A 14,512-nucleotide genomic window follows, 5' to 3' on the forward strand; every position below is an offset into this window, starting at 1 on the left:
CAACATCCCCAACTCTTTCATCTTTGACTGGTGGAAGGCACTTGGTGCTTATAGAATAAATGCAGGGACATGTTGTTCTGGGCTCAGCTTCTGCAAGCTTTTGTTCATTCAGTGATTAAGATGTGCTGGGGGCACCGGGGAGGGCTATTGACTCTTTCTGGGGAAGGAAGAGAATACTTCGGAGAAATACTTGAGAAGAGCTCAGAAGAATGAATAAGAGTTTGACACATGGGAAACCTGATAGGAGCTTTCAATCAGGAAATGGTATTTATAAAAGCAGAAGTCAAGAGCAGGACACTTTAGGCAAAGACAGGTAGTTTGGTGTGGGTAGAGCGTAGGTATGATCAGGAGGAATGTGAAGTGAGACTGGCAAAGTAGGTCAATCCGAAAGGCCAGGGAGAGGTTTTTGTTTTGTTTTGTTTATTATACTGGAGATTGAACCCAGAGATGCTTAACCACTGAGCCAAATCCCCAGCCTTTTTTATTTTTTAATTTTAAGACTAAGTTGCTTAGGGCACCTAAGTTGCTGAGGCTGGCCTCGAACTTGTGATCTTCCTGCCTCAGCTTCCTGAGTTGCTGGGATTACAGGTGTGTGCATCACTGTGCTGAGCCAAGGAAAAAGAGGTTTTGTTCCAAAGCTGTCTGGAGGTTTAAGCAGCAGGGCAGCCTGATCAGATTTGTGTTTTAGAATGATAATTCTGGAGACGGTGAGAGGATTCATTGGAAGGGAAGAAGCTGAGATCCACATAGGTCTGCTACAGGCCTGGCAAGCCTGGCCAGGGTCCAGCAGAGGCCGGATCAAGATGGTGAATGTTCCAGTGTGAGGACCCAACAAGCTGGCTTCACCCTTTTGATGCATACCCGCTTAAACCCTCCCCATTTCCACAGAGTTAATTGTTGTGTGTCCTTGGGGAGTCACTTTGCCTCTCTGAGCCTCAATAACTTCACCTCTAAAATGAGACCATTCCAAGAGTATCTTCTCCACTATTTCTCACTGGAAGTTCTAGAACCATAATTGGCCATAGATTTGCTCTGGCACTTGGAGGAACCCCTGCCCTTCCCTTAGCCCCTACTGAACAGGAGAGTGTGAGCAGAAGGCAGGACTGGTGTGCTGGAGTCCCATATTCCTGCTAGATATAAAATCCCCCACACTTGGAGGGACACAAATCCAGGTAGGGTTCCCAGTCCAGGCCTGGGAAGGAGGAGGGTACCGACGCTTCCCTGAGATAACCCTATCTATAGCCAAGGATAGGGCAGGCCCAGTTCGAAGGCTAGCCTGATGCTGGTAAGGGTCTAGACTCCCCAGGAAATGGCCAGCCCTTTTCCAGCAGTCCCACCTCTCCTGGTCTGGCTGCCCCAAAGAGCCCCAGGTTCCCATTCCTAAAGCAAGAAAGGCCCTGAGGGGCAGGGGCAGGTGGCCAGCCTCTCTCCTTCCCCCGCCTCAGCCTCCTGCAGCCTCTGACTTGCAGGCTGCACACAGAACTTCTCTGGTGGCCTGCCCTCTCCCATTGCCCTCCCTCTCAGTTTCTGGATCTGCCCTGAAATCTCCCCGGGAGGAGGCAGAGAGCAGGCCGTTGGGAGGAGACAACTGAGTCTTATAAACTGGACTTGAGGAATTTCCCCAGAACTAATACAATGTCCCCTTTCTTTGCTTCCTTGAAGGCTTTAACCCGCCTCCCACCTACCCAGCCCACATTCCCTCTCCCACCCACCCCAGCCCCCAACTCATATTCCTGTGACTAATGGCTGCTTCCCAAGGTCCCACATTCCTAGCATTGACCAGGCCAGCGGGCCCAGGAAGGGCCAAGTTGCTGAAGGGTCAGGGAGGGACAGGCTGCCCGGTGTCTTTTCTGGATCCAGTTATTGGGCCATGTTACCCCCAAGGCCGTGGCCATCCCACCAGCCACACCCAGACCTTTGGCTGCTGAGGAGCTGCTGCCCTTCTGCCCTCCCTCCCTCCCTCCCCTCCTCCGCTCTCACTGAAGACCTCCTGCCACTCCCTTCTATCTGGGCATCCCGTTTGGGTGTCCCTCCCACCTCTGCCCAGGTTTCCTAAGGGCAGCTCAGATTTTGGTATCTGATGGGCCACGGAGGGGAGGGACAGACTGGGCTTGTTTGTATAGTGTGATTAATTGAGGCCCCGGCACCTGGAGATGAAGCTCTGGGGACAGGGAGGAGGAAAGAGCCCAGCGAGGGAAACCTGAAACTCTGGATCTTCTGGGACAGCATCCCTGCGTCCCCTTTTCTCTTGAACTTTCGGCCCTTCCACCCACCCTGGGTACTGGTTTCTGCCTTAGCCCTTTCTTCTGAAGGGGGCCTCTACTCCAGGCCTTCAGGCCAGTCCCGTCCCTGATCACTGCCATGGCCTGAAGGGGACAGACTGCTTCTACCTGTCAGCGCTGCATGAGGCTTCTGAGAGCCTGGGAGAGCCGCAGGAGGCCCCGAGTGGGAGCAGCCCATAGGGCCCCCAGATACCTCCCGTAGCTCTTTACCAGCTGCTCCCCCAACCCCAGCCAGAAGTGTGAAGACCACTGTGTAGATAAGGTTTCACCAGCAGACAGCTGTGAGGCTTTCCTCATTAGGAGATGTGGGGGGGCAGTGGAGGGGAGCAAGATCTGAGCTGAAACCCAGCTTAGCTCCTCCTTCTAGCTCCCTATCATCTCTGCTATTCCGTCATGGCTATTACCACCCTCCCTTGCCTGGGGAATGCAAACCAGCCCCCTTCTTGCAGGAAATGAGCAGGGTGTGTGTGTGTGTGTGTGTGTGTGTGTGTGTATTTGTGTATATTTGCACATGCATGGCTGGAAAGACAGACCCATCCTTAGGCCAGGCTGTGGAGGTTGTGTTAGTCAGCTTTCCATCCCTGTAACAGAAACACCTGAGATAATCAACTTACAAGGAAAAAAGGTTTATTTTGGCTTATGATTTCAGAGGTTTCAGTCCATGTCACTTGGCCCCTTGCTTTGGGGTTTGTGGTGAGGCAGTATATCATAACGGGAGCATGTGACAGAGGAAAATTGTGCCTCCTTGTGGCAGCCAGGAAGCAAAAAGCAAGAGAAAGGGTCCAAGGTCCCAATGTTCCCATCGAGGGGACATGCCCAGTGACCTAACTTCCACTCACTAGGCCTCACCTCCTAAAGGTCCACCACTTTCTATTTGCACCATCAGTGAGGACCAAGTCTTCACCACAGAGGCCTTTGGGGGGTGTCACTGACCCAAATTATAGCGGTTCCTGAGAGGAGCTGGGGGAGCCAAATAGGAACGGAGGCATGACCACGAGCCACACCTCACAGGAGCCCTGGCTTGGCCTCTCCCTGGAGCTGTGGAGCCCCGGGACATGGGTCAGGTGCTCACACTCACCCACCATCCTCTTCTCCGTCTAGTTCCGTGGCCGCGCGAACCTGCATGTGTTTGAAGATTGGTGTGGCACTTCCATCCAGCAGCTCAGGAGGAACCTCCATTTCCCACTGTACCCACACGTGAGTGCCTGCCCGGCAACCTTGCCTGCCTCCCTCCACCCCAGGTCCTCTGCCCCCATCCTGTCTCCCATCTCCTGCTTTCTTCCTCTTCCCTTGCTTCTTTTCTGGTCCACATTCTTCCCTTTATCTCGTGGGTCTTCCTTTCCTCTGCCAGGAATACCTCTGTTGTTCCTTCCCAGGGATTCTTTCAATTCCTCTACCACCTTAGGCATCATTTCAGTTTCAGTTATCATAGTGGCTCAAACTACAGTTTACTCAAAGCCACCACAGACAGTTGTGCGGGGTGTGCACTGCATGAAGTCACTTGAATGAGGAGGCAAGTGGGAGCTGAAATCTGCGCTCTGCTGGCCAAGCCACACTCTTGGTCCCGTCTGTCTCACTCCCCTCCTGGTTTTCCCTTAACCCTGAGTAGACCAATTTGCTCAATTTCCTCTTCCCACTTCTGAGTTAGTGTCCTTCCTTTTTCCTTCCACAGATCCGCACAACCCTGAGGAAGCTGGCTGTATCTCCCAAATGGACCAACTATGGCCTCCGCATCTTTGGCTACTTGCATCCTTTCACTGATGGTGAGGCACCTCAAAGCCCCATCCTCCTTTCTGTTCCAGAATTCTGCTGGGGACTCAGAGAACATAAGCCTTTAGTTGGGAAATAAACCTGCCATTGACTGACTGGACCCTCTTACCAGAGAGAGAGGGGAAATTGAGTCATGGTGAGGACCCATCCAGATCCCCCTCAAGGCTACAACTTCTCTCCCTGTCTGTATTCTGGAGCTAGCTGGATTCTCCATCTTCACACTGCCCCCAGGATATAGAAACATCCCCCAGCCAGGCATGGTGGCCCACACCTGTGATCCCAGCAACTTGGGAGGCTAAGGCAGGAGGATTGCAAGTTCAAGGCCAGCCTCAGCAACTTAGTGAGATCCTGTATCAAAACTTTAAAATAAATAAAAAGGACTGGGTGGTGGAGTGCGATGGACACTATTACCCTAGGTACATGTATGACTGCATGTATGGTGCAATGCTACATCACGTACAATCAGAGAAATGAAAAGTTGTGCTGAGATTATGTACAGTGAATCCAAATGCATTCTGCTATCAAAAATACCTAATTAAAGTAAATAAATAAATTTATAAAAAGAAAAAATTACAAAGAACTGGGGATGTAACTCAGTGGTAAAGGGCCCCTGGGTTCAATCTCCAGTGCCAAAAAAAAAAGAAAGAAGAAGAAAATGTAGAGACCCTCACTGTAGAAAGAGGGGAGCCTCCACACCAAGTCCCCTGAGAGGAACTTAAGTCCAAACAAAAGACCTTCAACTTTATGCAATGCCTTCTTTGCTTTTACCTGGACATTCTCTCCCCACTGCCCAGGGAAAATCCAGTTTGCCATTGCTGCAGATGACAACGCTGAATTCTGGCTGAGCCGTGATGACCAGGTCTCAGGCCTTCAGCTGCTGGCCAGTGTGGGCAAGGTAGGGATAGCGTGGCCCCAGGAGCTTTCCCAGTGGTCCCAGGAGCAAAGTCATTACTGTGAGCAACTCTGGTGTGAAGAAGGGGTGAAAAGGAGCATGAGCTCTCACCCTACCCCATGCCACAAAGGGGTAGAGTGAGGAGTCAGAGTCTGGGGCCCAGAGAAGGCCCATCTCTGCACTGGGACCAGGCACAGACGTCTTTTGGGTTGTAGGCTCCTTAGCTCTGTGCTGAGAGAGGACTTAGACTCTGAGCTGGCTGACAGCTTGAGGCCTCTTCTAGCAATGGTGGGATGTGTCTTCCCTGAGCCGACCAGCCCCCTCCTGAATTCTCTTCTGTTTTCTGTTGCTTTCATCTTCTACTCTTTCCCTCTCGCTTTTCTCCTTTCTGCCTCTTCCTGTCTCCACTCACCACCTCCCATCCTTCTTCATGTTCTCTATTTTTCCTTCTCTTCTCTCTCTCCCCACACCTCTAGACTGGAAAGGAATGGACGGCCCCTGGAGAGTTTGGGAAATTTCGAAGTCAAATTTCCAAGCCAGTAAGGTGAGTAGAGAGGGTCACAATAAATATTGCTTTGTTTTAAACTTTATCTTATTTGTCTTTTAATGTGGTGTTGAGGAATGAACCCAGTACCTCACACAGATTAGGAAAGTGTTCTACCATTGAGTGAGCCCTCCCCAGCCCACGACAGACATCATGAGGTACATAATGGCTAAGGCCATTATGAGATAGTCCGCCTTTCCACCATCCCAGCTTTCCTATTCCACAGGCTCAGGGTGCCCTGGTACCCACACTTTCTGAAGTCTTTGAAACCATTCGATTTGTCCTTCCTCATTTTACAGATGAGGAAACTGAGGCCAAAGAAGGCGTGTGACTTCTTGAAGGTCACACAGCTGTTCAGTAATACTCAGGCCTGGAAAAGGTCTCCGTTCTCCTGGCCCTCCTTCTTCCCATTTTCTTTGTCCCTGGAAACACCCAGACTTGTGACATCCTTGAGTGGTTGCTCTGCCTGGGCAACCGGGAATTTCTACGGGGAACTGCAGATCACCTGGCAGTGAAGATCCCTGGGTAGCCTGGAGGGAAAGCAATGATAGCTGGAATCTAAGGTGCTGCTGAAAAGGAGGGTTTACCCGACTTCAGAGCACCACCTGGTGGCCTCTACAAGCACTGGCTTGAAGATAATCTGGGGCTGGACACAGTGGTAGAGTACCTGCAAGATCCGTGGTTCCACCCTCAGCACCAAAAAAGAAAAAGAAAAAAAAAAAAATAGAAGGAAAAAGAAGACCACCTGGCTTGCAAAGAGCACCTAATATGTGCCAGCTGTTATAGTGAGTGCTTCCTGTAGAATTCAGCCCATCAGCAAAGGACGCGAACTCTGAAGCAGGGCTGCCTGGGTTCGAATCCCCTACTCCGGCTTACTACCTCCGAGACTCTGGGGAAATTACCCAAAGTTTGTGACTCAGTGTCAGTATATGTCAAGCACTTAAATTATCAGGCACAAGGCTGCTCCTAACAGTGAACAGAGTGTTACTTTGCTGGATACCCCCAGTTATCCTGTGAAGTGAGGACTGTTATTACCCACTGACAGAAGAGAAGAGATCACACAGTTAGTAAGTGCTAGGGTGGGGCCTCTAACCCCAGGGATTAAAAAAAGGCAGGCTGCTGGGATTCTCAGAGCAGGGGAGAGGGGTGAGGGTGGTGACCTGGGGACTGAGGCGCTGTCTCCCCATTTCCCTGCTCTCTCTTCTGCCAGCCTCTCAGCCTCCCACAGGTACTACTTTGAGGTGCTGCACAAGCAGAACGATGAGGGCACCGACCATGTGGAGGTCGCGGTGAGTGCCCTGCTCTCCCTGCCAACCCCGGCTCAGTTCCTGGTACTTCCCTGCTCTTGTCCCTTGAACCCTGTCCAGAGTCCAGCTACCTCCAATCCATCACAACCTCCTCTCTCCTTTCCCAGTGGCGAAGGAATGACCCTGGAGCCAAGTTCACCATAATTGACTCCCCTTCCCTGTCCCTCTTCACAAGTGAGTAAGCTCTACCCTAGCCTGGAAATGGGGGCTGGGGTGCCTGCACATGGGGCTCAGCACACCTGGGGAATGTGGTCCAGGGTGAGGAGGGAGGGGTCAGGGCTAAAGTGCTTGGGACATGGTATGAAGGTCCAAAACAATGAGCAGAACCTAAGGGACCTTACTGTCAGGGGTCTTTCATTTTCCAGAGTCAACAACCCCTGTAAAATCCTGCTGGAAGCTCTCTGAGCACTCTCTTTAGAGCAGTGCCATTGCCAGGCATGGTGTCACAGGCCTGTGATCCCAGTGACTCAGGAGGCTAAGGCAGTAGGATTACAAGTCTGAGGCCAGCTCAGCAACTTGGCAAGGTCTTACGCAACTTAGTGAGACCCTGACTCAAAATAAAAAAAAATAAAAAGGATTGGGAATGTAACTCAGTGGCAGACGGCCCCTAGATTCAATCCCCAGTACCAAAAAAGAAAAAAAAAATTAAGTAAAAAGAGGGGTTAGGTGTATAGCTCAGTGCATGAGGCCCTGGGTTTAATCTCCAGCACTGAAAAAAGAGAGAGAATCCACACAATGGAAGAAAATATGTTCAAATCATGTATCTTATAAGGGACTTTCCTTTTTCTTGGGGTACTGGGGATGGAACCCAGGGGCACTATACCACTGAGCCACATCCCCAGCTCTTTTTACTTTTTATTTTGAGACAGGGTCTCACTAAGTTTCCCAGGCTGGCCTGGAACTTGGGGATCCTCCTGCCTCAGCCTCCTGAGTCACTGGGATTACAGGTGTACGCCGCCACATCTCACTCAGATGAGATGTGCAACTCTGGTTCTTGCAAAGCCAAAGCAAGAGAAGAAGGAACAGTAATCTGCTTTAACTTTGTAGGAAATGAGCTCTTTAGTTGTACTTTTTTTACTGCTTTTCATTTCCTTATCAAGATTTGTATCTGGAGACCCCACTAAAAATAAATATGGTGGGACTGGGGAGTGTAGCTCTCTGGTGCTTACCTAGCATGCGCAAGGTCCTGGGCTTCCTCCTCAGCAACCCCCTCCCCCTGCCAAATCCGTGGACTTCCATGGCAGGTTGCAAGAAGAGTAGGCAGGACTAAAACCCCATGGGAGGATGGGAAAGGCATGCCCAGGGAAACTGTTGTGATGGTGGGAAGTCAGTGTGTTGGGTGGAGACAGAACAGGACAGTCTGGGCTCATGGGAGAAGGTGGCATGGTTGGTGGAGGACATTGCTGGTGACCAAAGTAGAAGGCCAAAGGTCAGGGCAGAAGGGACAGGTCATGAGCTGCTGGGATGGGGCAAGAGGATGAAGGGATGTTGGAATCCACAGATTCAATGTGAACCAAGAAAGAGGCCCATAGCAAAGTTCAGGTAAGAACCAGTAAGAAGGGCCAACAGTGGCTAGCCGTGGGTGTAGAAGGAAGAACTCTATCGTGCTATCTGGGGTGAAGACAAAAAAAACCAGAGGGCCGAGAAAAGCAAGCAGCCCCCATGTGGTGTGGTTAGAAAAGAGATGAGGTCAGCTGGGGATTTGGCTCAGTGGTGAAAGCTCATTTTCAGACCTCTAGGTTCAATCATCAGTACTGCAAAAACAAAACAGAACAGAACAGAAAAGGTCAATATGCACGAACTTGATAAAGACACCAGAGGCTGATCTCCTATTTTGGCTGTTGGGAGCTGTGCTTCACACTAGGGGGCGCCCTACTCATTGTGGTTGTTGATTTGCATGCAGTCTTTGAGGCCTCATAACACAGGTGCTAGAACTCTATTGCCTGGGTTCAAGCTGGGATTTCCCACTTGCCCGTTGTGTGATCTTAGGCAAATGACTTAGATTCTTATGCTGAAGTCTGTAAAATAGAAATAATAATAGTACCAGTTGAGCATACCTAATCTGAAAATGTGAAATCTAAAGTGCTCTGAAATCCAAAACATTTTATTATTTTATTTTTTTGCATTACTGGTGATTGAACCCAGGGACACTCTACCACTGAGCTACATCTCTAGCCCTTTTTAATTTTTGAAACAGGGTCGTGCTAAGTTGCCAGCCTAGCCTCAAACTTGCAATCCTCCTGCCTCAGCCTCCTGAGTTGCTGTGATTACAGACAAACACAGCTGAAATCCTAAAAGTTTTGAGCACCTGATGGATTTTTGGACTGGAGATGCTCAACTATGCAAATCCTCCAAAATCCAAAGAACTCCAAAATCTGAAACACTATTTCAGATAAGGGATACTCAACCTGTACTTAAGTCATATGGTAGTTTTGAAGACTAAATGGATTAATATTTGTAAGACACTTAAAGTAGTACAAAATAAATACTATATAGGTTTTGGTTAAATAAATTAAATATAATGGCAACTTTCTATAAGATAGCATTAATCCAATTTGTGAAAAAATAACAGAGCACATCTTGGACTGCACCCTCTAGAATACAGAATCTGTCAGGGTCCCTTCCCTTGTCCCTCAAAGGCAAGGAGGTGGGATTCTTCTGAGACTCACAGCTTCCTTCTGTTCTTTCTTCCCTGGTCCAAGATGAGACCATCCTAAGGATGGATGAGGTGGGCCACATCCCACAGACAGCAGCCAGCCACGTGGGCTCCTCCGACTCCCTTGCCAGAGATGAGCAGCCTCCTGCTGACATGCTGCGGCCCGACCCCCGGGACACCCTCTATCAAGGTAAGGCCTGGCCACATTCCACCTGGAGGTAGCACACTGCCAGTTCCCTCGGTATTGATGGAAGACACTCAGGAGACTTGACTACCCCAATATCCCAAAAGTCACAGGATCTTTCCCCCTTGTATACAATATAACATGCATACAAGAAAGCACAAAAATATTTACATCCAATTTGACAATTCTTTGTTGTTGTTGTTTTTGTTTTGTGCTGCTATAAACAAACCCAAGGCCACATGCTAGTCAAGTGCTCTACCACTGAGCTACATTCCCAACCCTTTTAAGGTTTTTTCTTTTGAGACAGGGTCTCACCAAGTCCAATTTTACAATTCTATAAATTATTACAGAGCAAATATATCTGTATAACCACTACCCAGGGCAAGAAATAGAATCAGAATCCAGAAGTCCCCATGTATCCCTCCTGTATCACAAATAAAATTCCAACTCTTTGTCATTTAATGAGAAATATGTTGACACTAAAGCATTACTTTTATTTGTTTGGTGCTGGGGATGGAACCCATGGCCTTGAGCCATGCTTCTGGGTCAGGCTGGGAGGGGCAACCATGGTAGGGGTTCAGATCATGCAGCCTTGCCCCTGAGGATCTTAAAAATTCAAGTCACAGCCAGGCACAGTAATGCACTCCAGTAATCCCAGTGATTTGGGAGACTGAGACAGGAGGATCCCAAGTTCAAGGCCAGCCTTAGCAATTCAGCAAAGCTGAAAAAGGGCTGGAGATATTGCTCAGCGATAAAGTGCACCTGGGTTCAGTAATATGCTTTACCATAGAATTAATCCCAAGTAGTGTTTATATTTTATAAGATAACAATGCTTTCTCTCCCATTTCCCCAGTGGGGGAGGGATGAAGAAAAGACAACTGGAAGATGAAGGGATTCTTGACCCATGAAAACAAATCCAGTTATTGGTACTGCACTAGGGTGGCTTGTGGCCTCTCAAAAGTCTCTAGACCTTATTAGTGACTTTATAGGATAGGCCAGTGCTGTGATTCCAAAGTCACATTGTGCTTTGCATGTCCTCCATCCTCTGCCACCAACGTGTTCCTTGAACACCCCTGCCCCTGGAGCGAGGTGCCAGCCTATTTGGTAGCCTCAGCTGATGGACATGATTCACAGCTACACCAGTGAATACTGAGAAGTGGCTACTCAGAGGACTTCAGCCCTCACTCTCTTCCAGGTGCCTTCTCCATGGCTCTAAGCTAGCCCCATTTATGCTCTCATCCCCTGCCTTCAATCCTCTTCCTTTCCTGTCCTCAGTGCCTCTGATCCCCAAGTCCCACCTCCGCCACATCCTGCCTGATTGTCCCTACAAACCTAGCTACTTGGTGGATGGGCTCCCTCTGCAGCGCTACCAGGGCCTCCGCTTTGTAAGTCTTGGATCTGGGTTTGGGGCAGGACTGGGGAGGGATTATTGGCTGTGACTAGGGCGGGTGGTCCTGAGGCTGACTCCCCACTTTCCCTATGCCCCATCCCAGCAGACAGGATGGTCCCACAGGTCCCTGGGCCGGGCAGAACTTGCATTCTACATGGACTAACCCAGATGGACTGTTCTGCAGGGGATGCAAATGGGTGCTGTGCCTTAGGACCCCCCCACCCCCAACACACACCAACTGCTATAGTGACGATGTCAGGTGGCCTGGCTGAGGCTTCCTACAGTCCCTGCTCCTAGAGCCACACATTGTCCTGCTCAGTCCCATTGGCCTGCCAGTCAGTGGCATTTGTTAAGCTCCAATAAGGCACTGGGGTAAAATCAACGATGGGCATGTTTAGCTTTGGAGGACCTAGAGCCCATTTAGAGGCCAGAGAGGCAGAGTGAACACTGTATATTCAGATGTGAGATTGTGAGAGAGACGGGGGCAGGAAGGAAGTGGTCAGGAGTCATCATGAGGCCTGAGAATTCTCTTTAGCGGCAGTGATCTCATTTAAGGAGGGCAAAGGAGGCAGTACAGTCAGTAAGAAGAGAGGCTGTTTGGGCTGTAGGAGGTGGCAGGAAACCTTCAGAGGCGACAGGAGAAGATTGATGGCACAGGGAGGAGGGAATGGACCTGGCTGTAGCTGGGGGGTTTGAGCCAGAAGAGGAGATGAGGCGATGTGAACTAGACAACTTGACTCAAGGGTGTGTTTGGTCCAGAGGACCCAGGAGAGAGACGTGATGGGTAGAGGGGAATCCCAGGCAGCGTAACCAAATGTTTCATGCAGAGTAGCCCATTGCTCCCTGCCATAGACAGGTCCCTAGGAGCTCTGTATTATGATAACCAGGGATAGGCTAACCCGGCTAACTAGTTCCTTAACAGGATCCCACCCTCTTCCTTCTGCTTCTGCTTTCTCCACTCCCAGGTTCATCTGTCCTTTGTTTATCCCAATGACTATACCCGCCTGAGCCACATGGAGACCCACAATAAATGTTTCTACCAGGAAAATGCTTACTACCAGGACAGGTAAGTGGCACTGAATAGGGCAAGAAGGTAGCCTTATTCCCATCCAGGAGAGCTGCTTGGACTAGAGTGGCCCCAAGTGCCCTCCCAGTGCTAGGAGTCTTAGCTCTTCCTGGGTACCTCCCTCCCCCGACCCACACGCATCCTCTTCCCTAGTCTCCTTCCATTCCAGCCAATAGCTGAGCCTGCATGGCACCTGAAGGCAATCCATGTCTCTGTTCCTCCTACAGGTTCAGTTTTCAGGAGTACATCAAGATTGACCAGCCAGAGAAGGAGGGGCCCAAGCATCCAGGTACAGAGTGACAGCTGAGGCTTCTGGGTTAGGCTGGGAGGGGCAACCACGGTAGGGGTTCAGATCATGCAGCCCTGCCCCTGAGGATCTTAAAAACTCAAGTCACAGCCAGGCACAGTGGTGCACTCCAGTAATCCCAGTGATTTGGGAGACTGAGACAGGAGGATTCCAAGTTCAAGGCCAGCCTTAGCAATTCAGCAAAGCTCAAAATAAAAAAGGGCTGGAGATGTTGCTCAACGATAAAGTGCACCTGGGTTCAGTCTCTAATACTGCAAAAAAAAAAAAAAAAGAAGAAAAAAAATCCAAATTGCATTGACCCTTCCCACCCAAGGGAATAGAGAACAACATTCTCAACTTTTCCATATCAAGGTACATGTGAACAATGACACTGTTTTTAACAGCATGCTAGGGTCAGCTGGCAGAGATTTAGAGCCCTAGAGATTACTTGGACTGCTGGAGGGGAAAACGATCCTTGGCATACCATTTGGGAAGTTTTGCTAAGGAGAGGCCCTTTTTTCTCTTTTTGGAGGGCGGGGGTACCAGGGATTGAATTTAGGAGCACTCAACCACTGAGTCACATCCCTGGCCCTATTTTATATTTTATTTAGAGACAGGGTCTCACTGAGTTTCTTCGCTTTTACTGAAGCTGGCTTTGAACTCGTGATCCTTCTGCCTCATCCTCCCCAGCTGCTGGGGATTACAGACATGCATGGCCTTTCTTCTTGAGGGAGTAGGGGATGCCTAAGACCATTTACTGGGTCCTAAAAGGGGCCAGACACCTGCTGTGCACTTTATGTACTTTATTAGTGTACTTTTGTTTTTGTGGTGCTGAGGATTGATCCTAGGTTCTCACACATGTTAGGCAAGTACTATACCACTGGGCTATATCCCCAACCCTACTTTATGCACTTTATAGCACTCAATCTTCATAATCACCCTCTGAGAGGTGGATTTTTGGAGCCTTAATGCAGATAAAGAAGCTGGGGTTAATTGAAGTTGAAGAACTTTCCCAAGGTCACACAATTCATTGGCAGAGCCTGGATCCAGTCCCCATCTGGAGCCCCTTGGTGTCTCACATGCATCCTTAGCAGCAGCCTTCTCTGTCTTCTTGGGAAAAGGTTGAAAACTCTGATGAGGAATGGTTATTATTAACAGGTTTTGAGGAGGACCTTCTAGAAGAATCCCAGTATGAAGAAGTGGCAGAGGAGACCCCTGCCTCCCAGGACCAGGATACCAGGACACGGGAGGGAAAACAAATGATTGCCTCTATCCCCGGCCAGGAGGTCACTGACTACCGCCTCCGAAGCCTGCGGAAGCTCCTGGCTCAGCCTCGGGCGGCCCCACTGGCTCCCATTTCCAAGCATAACTCCACTGGTCCCTTCCCAGTGAGGGCCAGTGACATCCCAGTCCTGTCACCAGCGAGGAGGAAGAGAAAACCAAGCCCTGAGCCCAGCCAAGATTCACCTCATTCTGACAAACGGGCCCCTGGGCGCCTGGCGGGGAACCTGCCTCAAATTAAGAGACCCAGGCCCACTGGTGACCGACCCCAGAAAACTCTAGAGCAGTCCCAGTGGCTGAACCAAGTGGAATCATACATTGCAGAGCAGAGAAGGGGTGACAGGATGGAGCCTCTGGCCCCAAAATGGGGTTGGCATGGAGAGGAGGAAGTGGTGGCGGCTGCAGGCCAGGAAGGACAAGTGGAGGGAGAGGAAGAGGGGGAAGAAGAAGAGGAAGAGGATATGAGTGAGGTGTTCGAATATGTACCTGTGTTTGACCCAGTAGTAAACTGGGACCAGACCTTCAGTGCCCGGAATCTCGACTTCCAAGCCTTGAGGACGGACTGGATTGACCTGAACTGTAACACATCTGGCAATCTGCTGCTTCCAGAGCAGGAGGCCCTTGAGGTCACACGGGTCTTCTTGAAGAAGCTCAACCAGAGGAGCCGGGGGTAAGGTAAAGGGCTTTCCTGGGGCCAAGGGCTGGGGTGCTGCTGGCTGACCAGGAGGGCAGGGACCTGAGTGCTGGTAGCAAGCGCCCCCTGCTGCAAGATAGTGGAATTTCCCTCCCAACCCAGGCTCCTAAGAAGGACAAGAGCCTAGGACCCCTGCCCCTGGCAATGATCTGCACCAGTT

General features: G+C 50.1%; 1 protein-coding gene across 1 annotated transcript in view; it reads left to right on the plus strand.

The window, feature by feature from the left end:
• The window catches only part of B4galnt3 (beta-1,4-N-acetyl-galactosaminyltransferase 3), a 103,721-nt gene that overhangs the window by 77,558 nt on the left and 11,651 nt on the right, over nt 1-14,512 (plus strand). The window contains exons 4-14 of the mRNA XM_027951209.3: nt 3,384-3,479; nt 3,955-4,045; nt 4,847-4,947; nt 5,421-5,488; nt 6,699-6,777; nt 6,903-6,969; nt 9,498-9,641; nt 10,911-11,020; nt 11,991-12,091; nt 12,319-12,380; nt 13,536-14,328. Coding sequence (XP_027807010.1) covers nt 3,384-3,479; nt 3,955-4,045; nt 4,847-4,947; nt 5,421-5,488; nt 6,699-6,777; nt 6,903-6,969; nt 9,498-9,641; nt 10,911-11,020; nt 11,991-12,091; nt 12,319-12,380; nt 13,536-14,328 — 1,712 coding nt within the window. The remainder of the gene's footprint in view (nt 1-3,383; nt 3,480-3,954; nt 4,046-4,846; nt 4,948-5,420; nt 5,489-6,698; nt 6,778-6,902; nt 6,970-9,497; nt 9,642-10,910; nt 11,021-11,990; nt 12,092-12,318; nt 12,381-13,535; nt 14,329-14,512) is intronic.

This window comes from Marmota flaviventris, chromosome 3, assembly GCF_047511675.1.
Source record: "Marmota flaviventris isolate mMarFla1 chromosome 3, mMarFla1.hap1, whole genome shotgun sequence".
Taxonomy (NCBI): domain Eukaryota; kingdom Metazoa; phylum Chordata; class Mammalia; order Rodentia; family Sciuridae; genus Marmota; species Marmota flaviventris.